Below are 18,234 nucleotides of genomic sequence, written 5' to 3'. Positions count from 1 at the left end.
AACTCAAACAGTTTTTCTCTTTCACGGTTAATTATTCGAGGTCTTGCGGCTACCACCAAGCGGATGGGAGGAGAAATTACATAGGAAGTAACGTTGAGTTTGTTGTTAGCCTTTGGTGCTATGGTGCTAGTTGTCTACCCAGCTAGCGAGATAAATACAATGTATGTATTCTTTATTCACCTATTTTGTTAATAGGAACATATGTTATAAAATATAATAGTTGTTTTCGCTCAAGGTTATGTGCATTATTGTGACTTAGTGGGCATTAACAGAAACGTAACCTTATCTTAACGTAAGCTAGCTGTTGTTGTGCATGCTGAGTATGAGTATGCTGGGTTACATTCATTCACCTGTCATTTAGTTAAGTAACTAGTTTATTTACAAAGGCAAGTCAACACACGCCTAAGCAAAGTACATGCAATAGATTTTTGTAAAACACACAAACGTACTTTTCTACAGAAAATGGTATTATAACATCTGCATCTTAACTTTTTTAATATGTCTGCATCCACATATACTTACACAGATCACAATGTAATGTGCTGAATTGTTGTGCATTGCAGTGTGATACCCTTTGTAGATCACATGCAGTAATATTTTCATAACAGAACAACCACTACTGGATGTATAAAATAAAAGTTCATTTTCCAATCTTTAAACTGCATTCTTGATTTTTAGTTTTTGCTCTGGGGCATTTTGTGAAGCGTTCTGTAACTCCTTGGCCAGAAACCACAGATAGCAATATCTGGAATATGGATAATTCTGGCTTTATAAAGTATAGCATAAACACATTACTATATACACATTTCACAAATATCTGTTAGTGTTTTTTTGTGTGTAAGCATCCACTAAAAGTTATTGTTTTTGTAACAGCATAATAGGTTAGCAGTAGCACTGACTTTCTTGTGTCAACAAAAGTGATAATGAGACATAACATGTTTCAGCTTTCCTGCAGGAGACCAAGACATTGAAGAAAATAAATAATCATCAAGGCCATATGTTTGTTTCATTGCTCTTTTCTTCACTAGGTAGCAATGGAGCAGCACAGATCACACAATCCCAACCCGAGCCACCAAAACCGCCCGTCAGCATACAAAAGAGAACGAGAGGACAATGGAAGAAATCACTGTGAGAATAAACACTCCAGACCCAACCGCCCCCAGAATCAGTCAGTGCCAAGTCGTGGACAAAACCCAGATAGCTCTCTGAGTTTGAGCACCAGAAGGGAGCTATATGAGAGAGACTTTCCTGTGTACAAACAGCCTGTCGAAGTAGGATGTTTTTCCCTCGACTCTGAACGCAGATTCTTCAATGACGGCAGGCAAATGAGATACTATGTGGAACCTGAGAGGAGTCCAAATTTTGATCTGAGGGATGGATATAAGGATCGGTTTATTAAGAGAGACGACAGTGTGAAGGAGAAGCTGGACCACATGTTACGCTGGATCTTGGCCAACAGATCAAAGCTCAGCGCAAGGGGGACATCATGGTAAGTGTAACTTTAGATCCAGGGATTACCAAGTGTACAGCCCAACACTCAAAAAATAAATTTGGGGTCTCCCAGGGACCCAAACTTTGAAAAACACATCATGAATGGCCTTAACATCTCCGTTCCTAAACAACTGTCAAAGAACCCAACAAACATGAATTCAAGAAAATGTAAATGAAAAAAATGAGGCAGAGCAGAAAACCCTCTCTTCCCTTTTAATGCCTGGTAAATGACAGACATGATATTACATTGAAAAATAACGGCTCTTACAAACAGTATCTTAGCTGAACAAACTGTAATTAGAAGTATTGATTCACATCTAATAATATTGATACACATCTAATAATATTGATATTCAATTGGCAACCAACAACGAAATGGCCCTGGACCAATTTGGGTCAATACCCTAACTTTTTGAAATATTGCTCTAATCCAACTACATCGGACCAGAACGCTTCTGTCGGACACCTATTATTTTATCAACCTCTGCTCTTTCCAGTGATTTAGATATCGACTTTGTGACATGGCGTGGTCATCTAACCAAGCTGCTGACGGCTCCTTATGAGACGCGGGAGGGCTGGCAGCTGGCCGTCACCAGGTTCAGGGGCACGCTGTACATCAGTGAGGTGGAAACAGAAGCTGCTCGTAGGGATCAAGAGAACCGCACCGAGAGACATGAAGAGATGATGTACTGGGGATACAAGTTCGAGCAATACACATGTGCAGGTATGTAGGTTTATACACTGGATTATTATAATCGATGCTGTTTATTTTTGATTTCTTTCATTTGATGTTCTTCAAGCGTCACACTATAAACATTTTGATTTATGTAGTCATATATATGGAAAGCTATTTCTGAATAGCCGAATTTCCGAATATTTGCATTAAATTATTAATTCAACCTAAAAAATCTAAATATACCTCAGAAATGATAATAAAGACATTTTAATATACCAATAGTAAAACGCTTTTTTCAAAATGTTGAGCTAAGTCTTTTACATTTTTGATAAAAAGTCAGCATTTTTCTTTATTTGCCATCATTAATTTCATGTATGCTTTTCTTCCTGGCACAAACGTGCTTCATGCATCCCAGTTTGTCTTGTTTTATAACATTTGACACCCAAATAACATAAAAGGGTGGTAAGCAAATGTTTGACTAATAACGTTTCACCTTTGTCCTTCCCTGTAGATACCGTCCACGGTCGACCTGACCCAGGCGGGGTGCTTAACACCAATGAGGCCTTCTGCACTGTGGTGCAAACGCGGCTCGCAGACCACAGACTCCTGTTCTCCGGAGAGGTGGACTGTCGGGACAAAGATCCCAACGCTCCGGCTGCTCCTGCATGCTACATCGAACTGAAGACCTCTGCGGAGATCTGCACCCCTAAACAGCGCAGCAACTTCCACAGGTAATCTTCTAGGGCTGCAACTCACACATATTATCACCATTGGTTGTCTAGTCTATGAAATGTCAGAAAATTATGAAAATGTGTATCCAAGTTTGATTGTACTAGGCAGTTTTAAAGTTTCATTTTGGTGTTCCTCAGGTTCAAGCTTCTGAAGTGGTGGGCCCAGTCTTTTCTCCCCGGAGTCCCCCGTGTTGTGGCAGGTTTTCGCGATGAAGAAGGCGTGGTCGTTGCTATGGAAACTTTTCCCATCTCTAAGATTTCCCATCTCATCAAGGTACGGTGACTTATCTAAACATTGACAAATAGATTTTGATCTTCAAGAATAATTAAAAGATTAACTCAATATATTTTCACTTTTTCTGTCTGTTCCTCTGGACAGAATGAACACAACTGCTGGAAGCCGACAGTCTGTATGAACTTCTGCTCTGACTTCCTGTCTTTTGTAAAGCACATCGCTACTGAAGACAATCCGAGGTAAACTGAATTGCCTTGACAGACTACGTTGCTAAACTTTTTTTGACATTCAAGCAAATATAATTTATGAAACATTATTATTTCCCTTCCAGTGTGGTGTACCTGCTGTCCTGGGAGCCCCGCAGAGATGTGACCTTCTCCGTCCACAGGGACTCGCCGTACTGCTTCCTGCCACACTGGTTTGTGGAGGAGATGACCAGCAGTCAACCCTCGCATCAGTCCTGATTTACAACCGAGACATGTCTCGTGGGAATGTTAATTCAGACCTCCAATGGAGTGTTTTTTTACCAAATGAGTGTATACCTTTTTTCAGTCTCAGAGGTGCTGACTGTCTGTGCAACTGATCACTTCCACATGTATGATCCTCTGTGATTTTTTAAATCTTTTATTTGTTCAGCAGTACAAACTGAACCCGTGTTTTCATCTTGCATGTTGTGATTTTCAATAAAACAGCAGTAATGCATTGATGTCATTTTTTTCTCAAACTTTATTATGTTATTACAATAATTTAAACCCCCCAAACAGTAGTATTTTAATGGAAAACAAAATTATAAAACAATCCGTTTAAAAAAAAAAAAAGGTTAGATGAATTCAAGTAAGTATTACACCCACAAACAAAGATGGAAAAATGTGATTATAAACAGTTCTGAAGGTCATAAATAGGATTAGTGTAGTCTAGTTACTATTGTGCCTTGGCCAATGTTCACTTAAAGTGAGGGATTAACCACCTTTAAACTCTTTCTTAACTATAAATAAAGCTATTTGTTTTCCTTCTCGCTCACCTACATCAGTGACATTCTCTTTAGTCAGCACTTTCTACTTTTTCACAAACCCTCTGTTCATTGATTTTGCCGTTTTCTCGAAATACTCGTTCATTTCATGTTGTGAATTTAAAAATAACAATACCAGTCATTGAGTTTGTATCTGGAAATATATATATATATATATATGTTGGGAGGAACTCATATCTGGTTCATTTCCATTTCTGGTAAATGTACAGTGTTCTTACTACTTGAAACTAGCCTTAATTCAATGAAAAGTCAAAGGACTTCCTCTCCTTAATGTAATGTTTCAAAGTTATATTGAGAGCTGCAGCTCTTGTAATGATTACATCTCAAGTTAACAGATTGTACAACAAGTTAAACCAACAAAGTGAATGAACTTTCACATTGGTTATAAGGTAAAAGGCAGCGTAAACGTTGAATCACCAAATCAGAGAAAGAACACTTTGATAAACAAATACTGAAAATCACACATCTAACATGACACGAAGATAAAAAAAAATGGAAGACAGAGTTGACCATGTTCATACTGACCAGAAGGAAGACGGTTAATGCATAATGGTTTGTGTAAATCATCAACAGTCATCTCAGCCTTTATATCCATTCACAGTGCATATTTAGATATCATTTAGAGGCACTTACTGGAGTATTTATTATAAATATGTAAGTTTAACTCTGTGTATTGTTTAAGTATTCATTTATAGGCCATTGATGTTTAATTAACACATTATAGTTGTTAATATCAAAACCATTCAGATTGTACACATAAGTCTTTACATATGTATGGGAGGTCTCTCCCTGTCACAGTTATTGCTGCTAATATTTGTGAAATGATAACATGTTAAATCAGTATATTAAAAAAAACATTCATACGGCAGGATTTGATAAAGTTTCTATAACACATGAGACAAGTGTTTGTGAAGTAATAACAGAGTAGGTAGCTAATATTGTTTTTATCATTTGCAGAAAGCCCTAAAAGTTCAAAGGAAAGTTTGATATTTTGGGGAAAAGGCTTAATTGCTGTCTAGCAGAGATTAGGGTGAAAAGATTGATACCACTCATGTTTGTGACATGTTATACTAACTGCAGCAGTCTATGCTTTAGCATAGCACACATACTGGAAATGGGTAAAGTGCTAGCCTGATACATGTAAAGTTAAAAGTTAAGAAAGAGACAGTATAATAAGTATCACACCAAGCTCTGGTTATGGTGTATGTCAAGGAAAAGTTCACTGCTTCAGTCTCTTGTTAATGCCCATGACTTTGAACGTAGCAGCAGTGATTTTCTCGTAAATAACAAACATGAGTGCAGCCGTCAGAACCGTCTGTAGCAGCTTGGCCTCCAGACCTTTGTACAAACCAAGAACACCATACCTCCTGTAATAAACGGAAACAGATGTTTTAATGACAAGCCATTATAACATCTTCCTCAATGTGCTCACTGGTGAAGACGTTATTAACCATATATTATTATATGTTAATATAAATTATGTTAATATATTAAATGTCAGTGAATGTGTTTGTGTTCATAGCTGCACTCACTTGATCCTGTCCATTAGCATGGAGAAAATGTTGGCGAGGCTTCCCACCACGCCGCCCTTCCCATCACCTTTGTGCTGGCCGAACTGATGATAGCAAGAAGAACGTTATCTTTATTTCTTTAGATTTGATGAGAGATTATTTGAGATTGTAATGAGATCTTAAGAGATATTCTGCACAATTTACATCTGTATGGTGTACAGTATATAGTGTTGTCTGTTCAATTCAAAACCTTTATTTATCCTGTATTTCTTCATAGAACGTTTTTATTTATTTCAATTAACTCCGATGACAATGCTTTATTCTTGTCTTGCCAACAGATGGACCATATAATAAACATAAATGTAACAATAAAGAAATACAAAATCCTATCCTTGATAATGGCAACCTCTTGGAAAAGCAAACAAAACGGGAACATTTTATACAACATAGTATTTACCCTGAGGATGGCCTGGACGGTCTGCAGAGGATATGTCGCCGTGGTAGCAACGGCCTTGGCGATGGCTCCAATGAGAAAGATCTCTGCTGAGGATATCTGTGGTAGGAGAGAAATAATGAATTAATTTGGCTATAAAAATAAAGTGACCACTGGCATTATTTACAACTGTAATTTGTATCCACAAAAGAAGCATTTTGTACAGATGTTCATGGTAATTCATTGCCATTTTTAAACAACAACATGTGCAACATATCAAAAGTTAAATTGGTTATTCTTTTTTATATTCATATTTTCTTGAGAAATCAGGACTTTGGCTAGTAATGGCTTTCTCAAGAGAACAAGGAGCTAGAAAATCATGAGCAATTTAACTTAATCACACAGAAAAATATACAATTATATGAAATCAATGAGTATTTCTATCATCAGAGCAACAAGTAAAAAAGGCAGCAAGTGTAAATAGTTGGTCTTTACCAGCAAAAAACGTAAGACAGAATGTATTTGTATATTAGGTTATACAGGTTCTCCGTCCTGTTAAGCAAGTAATTTCCCTTCAATGGGAAGATAGTTGTTTTCATTTGATCAGCATTGATGTGAGCTCACATTTTCTTGACAGCAAAGTTTTCCAACCCAGTAGAAAAGTAGAAGAGGCTGTTTAATTTGGCTATGGGAATGTATTATTATATATACAAGGCAGTGTGTTTCCTGTGTCCTCGCACCTTCTTCCCTCCATTGCCTGCCCTCCTCTTCATGGCCTCATAAATCATGAACTGTACTGCCGGGTTGATCACGAGGATGAGAGAAGGCATGACGCTGTTCCACAGAGTTCCTACTCCCTCATTGGCGATGATCTGTGAGAAAGCATCTGAGAGGGAAAGTCCAAACATGGCAGGGTTTACAAATGCGCAGAAATAAAAAGAACTAAACTGTGAAACCATGAGAAACATATATTGTGTTACACACCAAAGATGCCCCTGTAATGGGTCTGCTGGATGTCTTCGTTCCTGAACTTTGCCCCCTGCAGCTTCAGTCGAGTGTTGACCACCCACATGGGAGTGGTCAGGATCACATTCACCACCCCTGTAGGAACAGCAGATATGTAGGTTGCTTGAAACTTTTAGTACTTGATTATTTCCATCAGGTCATGAAGAAGTTCAACTCTATGTGTGTTTACCTGATACCACACCCATGAGCAGGTCTTTCCCCGGTCTGGACGTCCCTTGGCCAGATGCTGCCAGCTTCTTCAGCGTGTTGAAGGTGTAGAAATACACGAAGTTGGAGCAGCAGAGGCTGGAGATGACTGGTAACCATCCTCTGTACAGAGACAGACTGCGAGAAGACATAGAGAGTCAGATTTATAAAACAAAACAGTATATATCACATTAAAGAAGCTGGACCCAAATAATATATTGGCATTTATGATTTTAAAAGTAACTGCTTTAGAGACATTTTACTTGAAATTCCAAGCAAACGGCATGTATTTTATAAAAAAAATAAGCCATGTCTTGGTGTCATTTATAACCAGCATAAAAACTATGCTTACAGGCCTTCTTCCTTTGCTATCTCAGCCAGGATGACAGGGGTAGAGTTAGACTTTCTCTTCTCATCAACTGAAAAACAAACATAAACAGGGAAATGTTTAGAATAGTTCACTTGACAGAAAAAGTACTACTTATCCTCAATAGTATGTTTCTGCGGCACTAAAGAAGCTTTCTCAAATCTGAAATTAACAAACCAGTTTTACCTTGATTTAGGGTTTGAGATTTTAAATGTATAATAGAGTGACAAACATGGGGGATACAAGGATGTTTACAAGTGGGGTATCAAGAAAGAGGAAAGTAAGTACAATTTGAATAGATTTTTTTTATCAAAAAAAAGCAATCAAAAATAAGGACAAAACAACCTACATACACAAAATAAATTAACAAAAGTTGCAGAAAGGCCAGACTAAAAGAGTGAGACAAAATTGAGGAATTAAGTTCAATATAGCTTGGTCGAACGCTATACATAATTAGTTTACTGCGTCTTCACATCTTTGCCGTGCAGGTATAGTTAATGCATGATTGAGTTAACCTTCACACCTTACTCATTCAACTCGGTTTAGAGTCGCTTCTATCAGGTAACCTCTGTACAACATGATAAAACCTCAAACTCACCCTGCAGTCTGCTCTTCGCTGTGTCCAAAGGAAAGAAGACTGTCATTGCTGTCACACTCCCCTAAAAGACAACGCATTGTAATGGGAAAACATGCCTAAACAAAGTGGCAAAAGGCTCATTCACTTCATTTTCAGTTGTTTCTTCAATAGATTCTTCAACAGATTGGGAAATTATTTTTGTTACAGCAGCAGCAATGGGTTCAGGCATTAAAATCCTTAAAAAAGGTAGAAAAAAGTCTAAACATAATAAATACAATAAAATTAAAACAATAAACAGCAGCAAGTCTGTATACTGTATAAGGACTCGAACCATAAAGAATATTCAATATACAATGCTATAGTATAGATAGTTCTATAAAATACCAATATATTACAGTAGCAGAAACATATATACACAGAAGTGGGAGGAGTACTCAGATCTTGTAATTAAGTAAAAGAGTGTAGGAATACTTTGTTGTAAGTAAAAGTCCTAAGAACAGTCAGTGTGAGAAAAAGTTTTTAGAGAGTACTTGTCCATGGACAAGTGAGTTTGGCAATGTACTTGTCCGAATACATTTTTCACTTGTCCAGAATTGACAAAAATTGGGGCCACTGGAATCTTCTTCTTCGTCATCGTATTTTTTTACATTTTCCCACGGTTTTTACGACACCGCTAACGTAAGTGAGCGGTAACATTTTACTGCATCACACAAAGGGATGGGTATCGTTTGGATTTTAACGATTCCGGTTCTGCTTTTCGATTCCGGTTATTTTCGGTTCCGGTTCTTTGAGAGGGTGAAAATAAGTCCCATGACAAACTGGGAGAAAAATATATTTCTGAAAACATTAAGTCAAATCTGTATTCCTATTTACAAATCACTTCATACTGTTTAATTTCTTACGGTTATTGAATACAATTATATAAAAATAATCTCTGCATTGTTTAGTTAGTTCTAAGTGGTGCAGTTTGAGAATGTACAAAGACTCCAGCTCATTCAAAACTCTGCAGCTAGACTACTAACGAATACCAAAAGGAAGGAGGGCTACTCTCCACTGGCTTCCTGTAACCTTCAGAATTGATTTGAAGGTGCTTCTCCTCACATACAAAGCTCTGAATGGACAAGGACCCAGCTACATGGCTGACTCTCTAATGAACTACACACCCGCCAGAACTCTGCGATCATCAGCTGCAGGTCTACTAGAGGTCACCAGAAAGAGTCCTAAGAAGATCGGTGATGCAGCCTTTGTAAACTACGCCCCAAACTGTGGAACACGTTACCCAACAATATTAGGGAAGGCTTAATCTCTTTACCAAAGCATTTTACTGATCTTACACTATTATACTGCACTATTCTCTGTGATTGACATTGCACTATTTCTCTATGTTTTATTCCCCATGTTTTTATTTTTAATTATTTTATCCCACTTTATGCTCTTGCTGCTTGTTTTACACTGATGTTATGTCTTATTTTGTACTGATGTAAAGCACTTTGAACTGCAATCCCCTGTATGAAAGGTGCTATACAAATAAAGTTATTATTATTATTATTATATTTATAGCCTATAGGCCTAGCGCTTTTCTACAACTCAAAGACGCTTGCACGCTTACACATGTCCTGCAATACACCTGCTGTAGCTGCCCAGTCCCTCACTGTTTGTAAAAGTTAATAAATAGTATAAATAGCATTTCAATAATGTACTTTCTATACCCTGCTTCATAAACAATACTGACATCCTGCTCCTCCGAGTCTGGGGGTCCGGGGATGTGAGGACAGCGCGAGGACAGACAGGGAGGCTGCTTCACTTCATAAAGGAAATGGCGGTCAATATTAACAGCATAGGAGCTAAAACGCTTAATAACCTTCATTACGTGTTAGAGAAAGAACATAGAAAGTTTGACAAAGTTGAGGCTGTTAAACAGGCAGCGGATCCGCTGTGTGTAGAAAGAGAGAGAGGCGCTGAGCTGCACCGTGCAGCGATCAGCTGATACGGAGCATAGAGAGAGCTGCGGTCCGCGGGGCTCGGCCTCGCCTCCCCTCCTCACAACTCTTATTAATCCCGGGACCGGACAATTGTTATTTGTTCCTACTCGGAACCGAGTGTTGCTTCCCAACCCGGCCACTGTGCTACACTTCCCGCTCCGCCCCGCCCAGCCCCCGTCTAACTGTACAGAAAGCGGCGAGATGCATTTCCTTAGGAATCGACATGCAGAACCGAAACTAACATTTCTAAACGAACAATGGCGGACACGGACAATTTGCGAATGAGTTCTGCCTTTTGTAAACTGAATGTATCAATAATTTGTCAATACATCGGGGCGAAAAACGTCACTTGTCCGCCGGACAAGTCAATTGAAAGATCTACTTGTCCGATATTGTAAATAACACGTCCCGGACGGTGGGACGTGTACTTTTTCGCACACACTTAAAGTGAGTAAATGCACTTAATTCCACCTGTGTACATACTATCTATATTACAGCTGTGTAAAGTAGCTGTTGTGTTAAATGTTCATGGTTATGGATAGGGAGAAGCTAAAAACATGCACAGCCAACATTAAACTAGTAGCACACAGACCAGGCTATGTCCTTCACATTATTGCATTACTTGTATTGCACTTTATCTCTGCTCACCATTGCACCTGCCACAGCGTGAACCAGCGTCTCGTAAGACAGAAGGCCGACAGCAGAGCCACCGTTGTCGGACATCTCTGCAGCCTCTCCCGGTCTGACCACAAAACACCGGAAAGCAACCGCGGAGTGACCCGAAGAGAGAGAGCCGGTGGTCGGTCTGTTTTTCTAGCTGCGGGGAAATGTTTGGGAAATTACAGAAACTGTCTCTGCTCTGACTCCATAGTGTTTAAAAGCTTTGAGGCAGACAGATTAGAAAGGGGAAAGTGACGCTCAGTGTTTCCTCCATGGGTTTCCTCCCAGAGCCCATTCATTGGTTGTCAACTTGTTCTTAAGGCCCAATCCCAAACCACTCCCTCGACCCTACCCCTCCGTGATGGAGTGAACTCCGTCTGTAGCCACACTCGCAGCTCAACGAGGCTCCCTCCTGTCAGATGGAGGGGGTAAATACAGCAACAGGCTTTGGGACGGCCTCCCCTCTCTCCGGAAGAAACAGGAAATGCCGTAACTGTATGTAACAACGGTTTCAAATCAGCATCTCTTAGACAAAAAGTTCAAATGAATAACTCAAATAAAACTCCAAACATCTTTCATTGTATTTCAAAGCTCTTTTAGTTTTAAACCTGATGTTTATAAGCTTCTTAGTTTTTGCAACGGTCTGTAAATATACACAACTTTATAATAAAATGCACACATTTACCTTTTTCTAGACTAAACACAGGTATGATCCTAAGTTAAAAACATATGAGGTTATCATGAGGTTGTTAACATCGCAATTTATCAGTGGATGTTTGCTGGAACTACTTGTAAACAGCGTGTTTCCTGACGGACAACACAGCGTGACTCCGGTCAGGTAGAGACCGGTCTCAAGTCAGCACCGCTGCAGACTCGCTGTTTGAGGGCTTGATAGCCTACTCCCCCTCCACACTCGTTGCTTTGGAACAGCCCTCAATATGGCGGACCCTCCGCGTGAACGCGCAAACGGAGGGGTAGGGGTAGGGGGCGGTTTGGGAATGGGCCTCAGGCTGAAGTCGAATAGTCCATTTAGCTTAGGAACCTTCCTAAAGGAGTGAAATGACCCGGAAGTCCCTCAGTGGCAGCCATGATAAGTGCCGTTCGAATTCTCTAGAATGATGAGAATGATAGGAAAGGAGGTTTCAAACTTCCTTTATAACCTCCTTTAGCTTAGGAACCACTGGACCTCCCTAACCGACAGGAGAAGCGAAAATGCTGCCCCACAATGCCTTGCAGCCGCAGCATTTGCCGTCACTCAACAGTCGGCCGTTCACGGAAACAACCGATTATGACGGAGAAATGATATCATGAAAGTTACGGTGCTTATTAAGCATTTTAAAACATAGGTGGTAAGTTGCCAAAGTGCTTTGTTTTGAACGTTCATCAGTATTATAATCAAAGAGAGAAATATGAACGTTAGTTTTTACTGAAATTATCAAATAAAGTCAACATTTCAGTCTTTACTGAGCTGTGTGGGGTTTGTTCAACTTTTAAAAGATGTTTGAATGGTGATGTACACAGTGATAGATGTTAAGGACTAACGTTTATAATAAATACATCTGTATTGATTTTAAGATCTTTAGTTCATACAATCATACGTATTGGGATAATTTGTATTAATGTGGACCGGAGGGAGAGGGTGACGAGCATGTTTCACTTTCCTTTTTTATTTCAATTCCAAATTTGGTCCTGAAGAATCTGTTTCTCTGTTGTCCACGTTCATAAAGCAAAGCAGCAGCATCAGAGCACGGAGCAGAGTCTCTAGATGAGTTTACAGTAGTCCCTCGTTCTTATTAAACATCCATGTTGTAGTCCGCTGTATAGAAAACTGTGGTTTCCATAGTTTCCCCACAGCAGCAGACGCACACAATGACGTCCGCTGGCGCATCATAAACACGTCGGATAGTGAAAGTGCATTCGGATTCTCTAAAGTACCGCAGTCTCTTCTCCTAAGTCCTTTTGAATTCTCCTATCCACTATCCCTTAACCCCGTGACGTTTCACTCAGAGGTCAAGGAATAGACGATAGGGTTAGAACTTAGGAGCTGATTTTTAAACTATCCGACTGCAGCCTCAGTCTTTCTTATTTTCTTCTTCTGTTGGCGTTTGGAAAGCCTCAAAGACGCACGACAGCCCCCTACTGAAGTGGAGGGTGCAGTGGTGTATTAAAACAATACCAAATAAAAGAAACAATTGATAATACAATAATGCCGTTTGGAGCACAGAGGAAGCGAAATAACCAATCTAAATAGAAAGCAGTGAGAATATTGTTTCTTTTTTACTTTTGTCTTGCTTTTTCTTGGCTTTTGCAGTAGGCTATAGTATTTGCATTTGTTGAATGTTTGATAAGATCTTTACTTGATTAAAGTAGGCTATTTATGCCACACTGTGGACATATTTCCCTACAAATTAAAGTATTGCATTCAAAAGTACTAAAGCTTTATCAGCAAAATGCACTTAACCCTTCTCTTGCGTTTCGGGTCAAAAGGGACCGAGTGACTTTGTTTTTTATCATAAATATTGTGTTTTTCATCCAATTGCCTCAAGACCTTATGTTATCCTCCACACTAGGCCTCTGAACATATACAGTACAATTGATGATCACCACTTGCATTGAATTTTTAGTGATTTATTCAACAGTGAAACACCCATGATGTTTTCACTCAGAATTGACCGCCATAGGAAATGAATGAGTGTATTATGTTCATCCTGCAGATGGAAAACATCTCCACACACACACACACACACACACACACACACACACACACACACACACACACACACACACACACACACACACACATTTGAATACTTTATTTGGTTCCACAAATGATATTACATAAGACAGGGAATCAAATATATCGGGGCTAAGAATCACAGAACACTTAAGGGAAGACATAGCATCCCCTTCTCCACACGGCTAAGCAGCAGCCTTAAGGGAACACATAGCATCTCCTTCTCCACACGGCTAAGCAGCCAATAATAGCTGAAACAGAGCAATATTTGACATATTTTGACAATCTCTTTGACATTCCAGCAATTCTCAGACCAATCATGGTGCATTTATATACATGGCCAAGACTTCAGAATATGAGTAGCTATATCTATATCTACACTTGTACGCAAAGCTGGTTATCACATCGAGCAGTGGTTGGTATTTGATATACTTGTCCTGGAAAGCCTGGTCCATGTACAGGTCAAAGGCACAGCCTACTTCTAAGATTAGCACCTCTCTGTGGTTGGTGTCAAAAAACAAACACCATTTGTATTTGGGATGTTAGCAAAGACATCATTGGTAAAACCAAACCATTCTGGTAACACAGTGTGCTTGTACATTGCTGCGCTATAGTAAGATGTTTCACACACACACACACACACACACAAACAATTTACTCTAAGTTACGGGAACCTCTCACTTTCTCGAGCTGTATGATACAATGTATCATACCTTCTCACAGGTGTGAGCTCTGTGCCCCTCGAGAAAGAAAAACCTCTCACTTTCTCGCAGTAAATGGCCCTCCATTACTGTCTCTCATGCAGTTATATTTGTGCCTTGTTCACATTTGACTCATTGACACAATGAGTAGGCGACCGATTAGGCGATTTTCTGTCAGTGAGGCTCTGGACAAATGTTTTGAACCAGATGAAGAGGACATTGAACCAGACATAGAGGACGATGTCTCAGAAATGGAAGACAACAGCGATCCAGCAGAGCCTGACCAACAGTCAACAGACCAGGAAGAGGCCCCTGAGGGAGAGAAGCCCTGAATATTTATTTTTCTCTAAATGTTCATTGAGGAAAACAGTATCAGTGTCTTGTTGCAACACACTCTCACTCCCTAAGCGTCCAGGAGCGACGTTTGGTCAGTGTCCGTGGCGTCCAGTTGTGACGCTCCTAGGCTCCTTCAGCGTCATAAAGGGACGCAAATAGCTTTCAACTGATTGCAATGTATTCCCATCTGCGGCGGGATTTGACGCTCATGGAAGCACGGCATTCGTTTGTGTCGGCTGCCCTTAAAGGCAATGTGAGCATCCATTCCCATTGGATAACGGAGAATTGTACACCCGGAAGTAAGTATTCCTCTTACTGTCGATTGATTTTACAGTGATATCTGCACTACTCATCGACTAAAAAACACCAGATTATCCTTACACAACATTGATTGGTTTAAATTGTGTGCAATGCTTTTGTATTTTTTTTTAACAAAATCCGCATCTAAAGATAGCCTACGTTATTTTCCCCTGTGAAATTCCAGTCTCACATCTCACAGCACATCGGCAGACCGAAAACATTAAAAAAAAAAATAATAATAATTTATTCCGAGTGTGCTTGCTTTTCTCTTTGAAAGTCATCACATAACGGCATTGTAATACACGGTTCGGTTGCATTAAAAATTACATATCTGTCGTAGTTCTGTATTTATAGAGCCCTGATGAGAAGACTTCTAGACAAACATGAGGAACTGAAAACGTGACGTGGATCATAAATATATCAGCCATTAACTTACATTTCTTTTCACACAATACGTCTCCGTGCAGTATCAACACTAATTCGGCTGACTTTTATATTTGATCTAATTGGTAGATAGGCTGTATTTACACCATAAAGGTGCACAGCTGATATAAAGGGACACCTAGTGGGTAAAGCATGTTATTGAATTTCATTATTTTTATTATTAGATATTAATAGGATCCCTATAAAGTATATTCATTACTCGTTATTCTCTACTAATAGCTAATTAAAGACTGTATATAATGACTATTTTGCACATCCCTTTCAAGATTTCAAGATTTTATAAGGTTTATTGACATATCATATAGGCCTACACAACTATGGTGTAGTTCTGCATTGAGTGAAAAACTTGGGTCGCAGGTTCCTCAATAGTGCATTACAAGACATCTATCAATATTTGTGCATACCTCCAGCAATGTTAACTATGTGTTGAAACACTTATTTTAACTGATATTATATATAATGTATTATGCTCTTATAAGATGTATGTAGATATTTCATCTCCGGCCTTGTCAGGTATTGAACAATCAATAAATAAAGAACACATAATTGTTAAATATAAAACACAGAATGTGTGTGATTATACTAAATGATTTACAAATAAACACCACTGCAGATTTAACTGTTACACATGCTGATGTAACGCAAATGTTCCAACTTGGGATCAATAAAGTATCTTATCTTAAGCTGATCGATGGCTACTGCCATATTTGCAAAATGTGCCTCTGAACCTTGACAAGTGCATGTTTCAGGCTTATCAATTAATGTAATGTAATGTAATGTTATCAATTAACAACAGGGGTCACAAACATAAGACCAGCTGTTAAATAAAACTCTTCTGACCTTAGCTGGCATGTGTGTATATATATAAATGCTGCCCATTATGGGCACAAGCAATTTTCACACATTTATTAATTATATGTTTTAAATTTGAGTGTTTCCTATCCCCTAAACCTCCATGGATGTACACAGTTTAATACTGGCAACTTCTTATTATGGGAAATACGAAAACGTCTTTTAAAACTACAACTCCCAGTAGAGACGTGCCATAGATAGAGAACATGTTGCGAAACAGAATAGCCAGCATGTGTAGTTCTGGGGACGGGTGGGGGAGGGGGGGGACGCGGTGGACCCGTTCAAATCCAGTTTTGGACAGTCTGCCGTGGTTCCATCCCATTTCAAGTGCTGTTCGAGAATCGGCGTAACCCTCGGAGCACACTCTCCAATCACAGAGCTTGAGGACTATCACGGGGTTTGTCAAACAGAGCACATGGTGTAGTCCAAACGATAGCTGGGGATTCTGGGTATTGTAGTGTCTTCTGCCATCCTTTACTCAGAAAAAATATTTGTTTCTCTGAATCGAAGGGGAAAAATACAAAAGCATTGCACACAATTTAAACCAATCAATGTTGTGTAATTAACAAGGATAATCTGGTGTTTTTTAGTCGATGAGTAGTGCAGATATGATATCAATGTAAAATCAATCGATAGTAAGAGGAATACTTACTTCCGGGTGTACAATTCTCCGTTATCCAATGGGAATGGACGCTCACATTGCCTTTAAGGGCAGCCGACACAAACGAATGCCGTGCTTCCATGAGCGTCAAATCCCGCCGCAGGTGGGAATACATTGCAATCAGTTGAAAGCTATTTGCGTCCCTTTATGACGCTGAAGGAGCCTAGGATTGTCAAAACTGGACGCCAAGGACACTGACCAAACGTCGCTCCTGGACGCTTAGGGAGTGAGAGTGTGTTGCTTATTTTATATTCATCACAGTGAATGCAGTGAATGCTGAACTTGATGGGCCCACCGGTGGGTCCGGACCATATACTGATGAAGTACACAATGAAACACTTGCTTGCATCAAATCAATACATCCCATACATCATTGGAACGGGTAGAATCTCAGCTACAACACCAACTAAAGCATTTCCATCTCCAGTAAAGAAAGTCTACATGGCAAGCATTTTTATAATGTAATGTAGAGTAAGCACTATCTTTGCACCGAGCAAACAAATGCACTACTGCACAATTATAACATGAAATTCACCCCTGGTGTTATTATGTCTGTCACCCCTTGATCCTACTTGCTTTGACTGTTCAAACGAGATGTCAACCATCAAAATCGGATAAGGGGTTCCAGAGATATGACTGTGCAAAACACACCGGTACATTTTGACCGAAAATAGTATGGGAAGGGGGGTATGACCTAACGCAAGAGAGGGGTTAAAATATGAAAGAATCCTCGTTATGTAATAACATTTTCCTTGAAATATTATACTATTATATGTATTCATTCTAATATTGAATTAATGTGTATATTTTGTTCCAATGCTAGTGAAACACAAGTAGGCAATAAAGATGCATACAATGGAAATATTCAATTGAAACTTCTGTACTTTTACTTTAGTTTAAATATGAATTACATGTTTACGGTTTTAAAAGATAACCATACAATGACAATGATAAAAAAAATCGAAATGTAACGTAAACAATGATCAAGTATAGTGTTATAATCAAAAAGTCTTCCATATAAAATTGTACTTCAGTATAAAAAAAATTGTTATGTTAAGTTATGTTGTGGAAGTTATATTATTATAAACTATTTTTGTGGGATGATCACTGTACGAACAGTTTTTCTTTAGATGAGAAAATGATAAGGCCATACTGGAAATCTTTGCTGTGACCACACTGTACAATGCATCTTAAACACACCTTAATGATGATCTCAAGCAGCAGAAGATTATGTGCCTGACAGCAGTGAATTGGACTTTGCTTTTCTTTTATGGCTCTGATCTGCTGATTCGTTGACGCCC

At 39.1% G+C, this 18,234-nt stretch overlaps 2 protein-coding genes across 3 annotated transcripts; one reads left to right on the top strand and one right to left on the bottom strand.

The window, feature by feature from the left end:
- The first annotated feature begins 68 nt into the window (after positions 1–68).
- dxo (decapping exoribonuclease) lies at positions 69–3,835 on the top strand. Of its 2 annotated transcripts, none has more exons than XM_034088732.2 (7): positions 69–161; positions 1,029–1,489; positions 1,989–2,215; positions 2,679–2,898; positions 3,037–3,172; positions 3,278–3,372; positions 3,465–3,835. In XM_034088732.2, the coding sequence occupies exons 2-7, from the start codon at positions 1,035–1,037 to the stop codon at positions 3,595–3,597; spliced, it is 1,266 nt and encodes a 421-aa protein (XP_033944623.1). In that variant the 5' UTR covers positions 69–161; positions 1,029–1,034; the 3' UTR covers positions 3,598–3,835. The 2 variants fall into 2 exon arrangements, with proteins under 2 accessions (XP_033944623.1, XP_033944625.1); XM_034088734.2 differs by having other exon boundaries at positions 73–161; positions 1,033–1,489.
- A 6-nt stretch (positions 3,836–3,841) lies between these two features.
- On the bottom strand, positions 3,842–11,338 carry slc25a17l (solute carrier family 25 member 17-like). Its single transcript, XM_034088735.2, has 9 exons — positions 10,894–11,338; positions 8,285–8,345; positions 7,672–7,738; positions 7,303–7,457; positions 7,092–7,208; positions 6,848–6,993; positions 6,132–6,227; positions 5,696–5,778; positions 3,842–5,530 (listed from the first exon to the last, which is right to left on the bottom strand). Exons 1-9 carry the CDS (start codon positions 10,966–10,968, stop codon positions 5,383–5,385), a joined length of 948 nt encoding a protein of 315 aa, XP_033944626.1. The 5' UTR covers positions 10,969–11,338; the 3' UTR covers positions 3,842–5,382.
- Positions 11,339–18,234: the final 6,896 nt, after the last annotated feature.

The sequence above is a fragment of the Pseudochaenichthys georgianus genome, chromosome 8 (genome assembly GCF_902827115.2).
Source record: "Pseudochaenichthys georgianus chromosome 8, fPseGeo1.2, whole genome shotgun sequence".
Taxonomy (NCBI): domain Eukaryota; kingdom Metazoa; phylum Chordata; class Actinopteri; order Perciformes; family Channichthyidae; genus Pseudochaenichthys; species Pseudochaenichthys georgianus.
The sequence above is the reverse complement of the archived record's forward strand: the minus strand, read 5'-3'. Positions and strand labels throughout refer to the sequence as shown.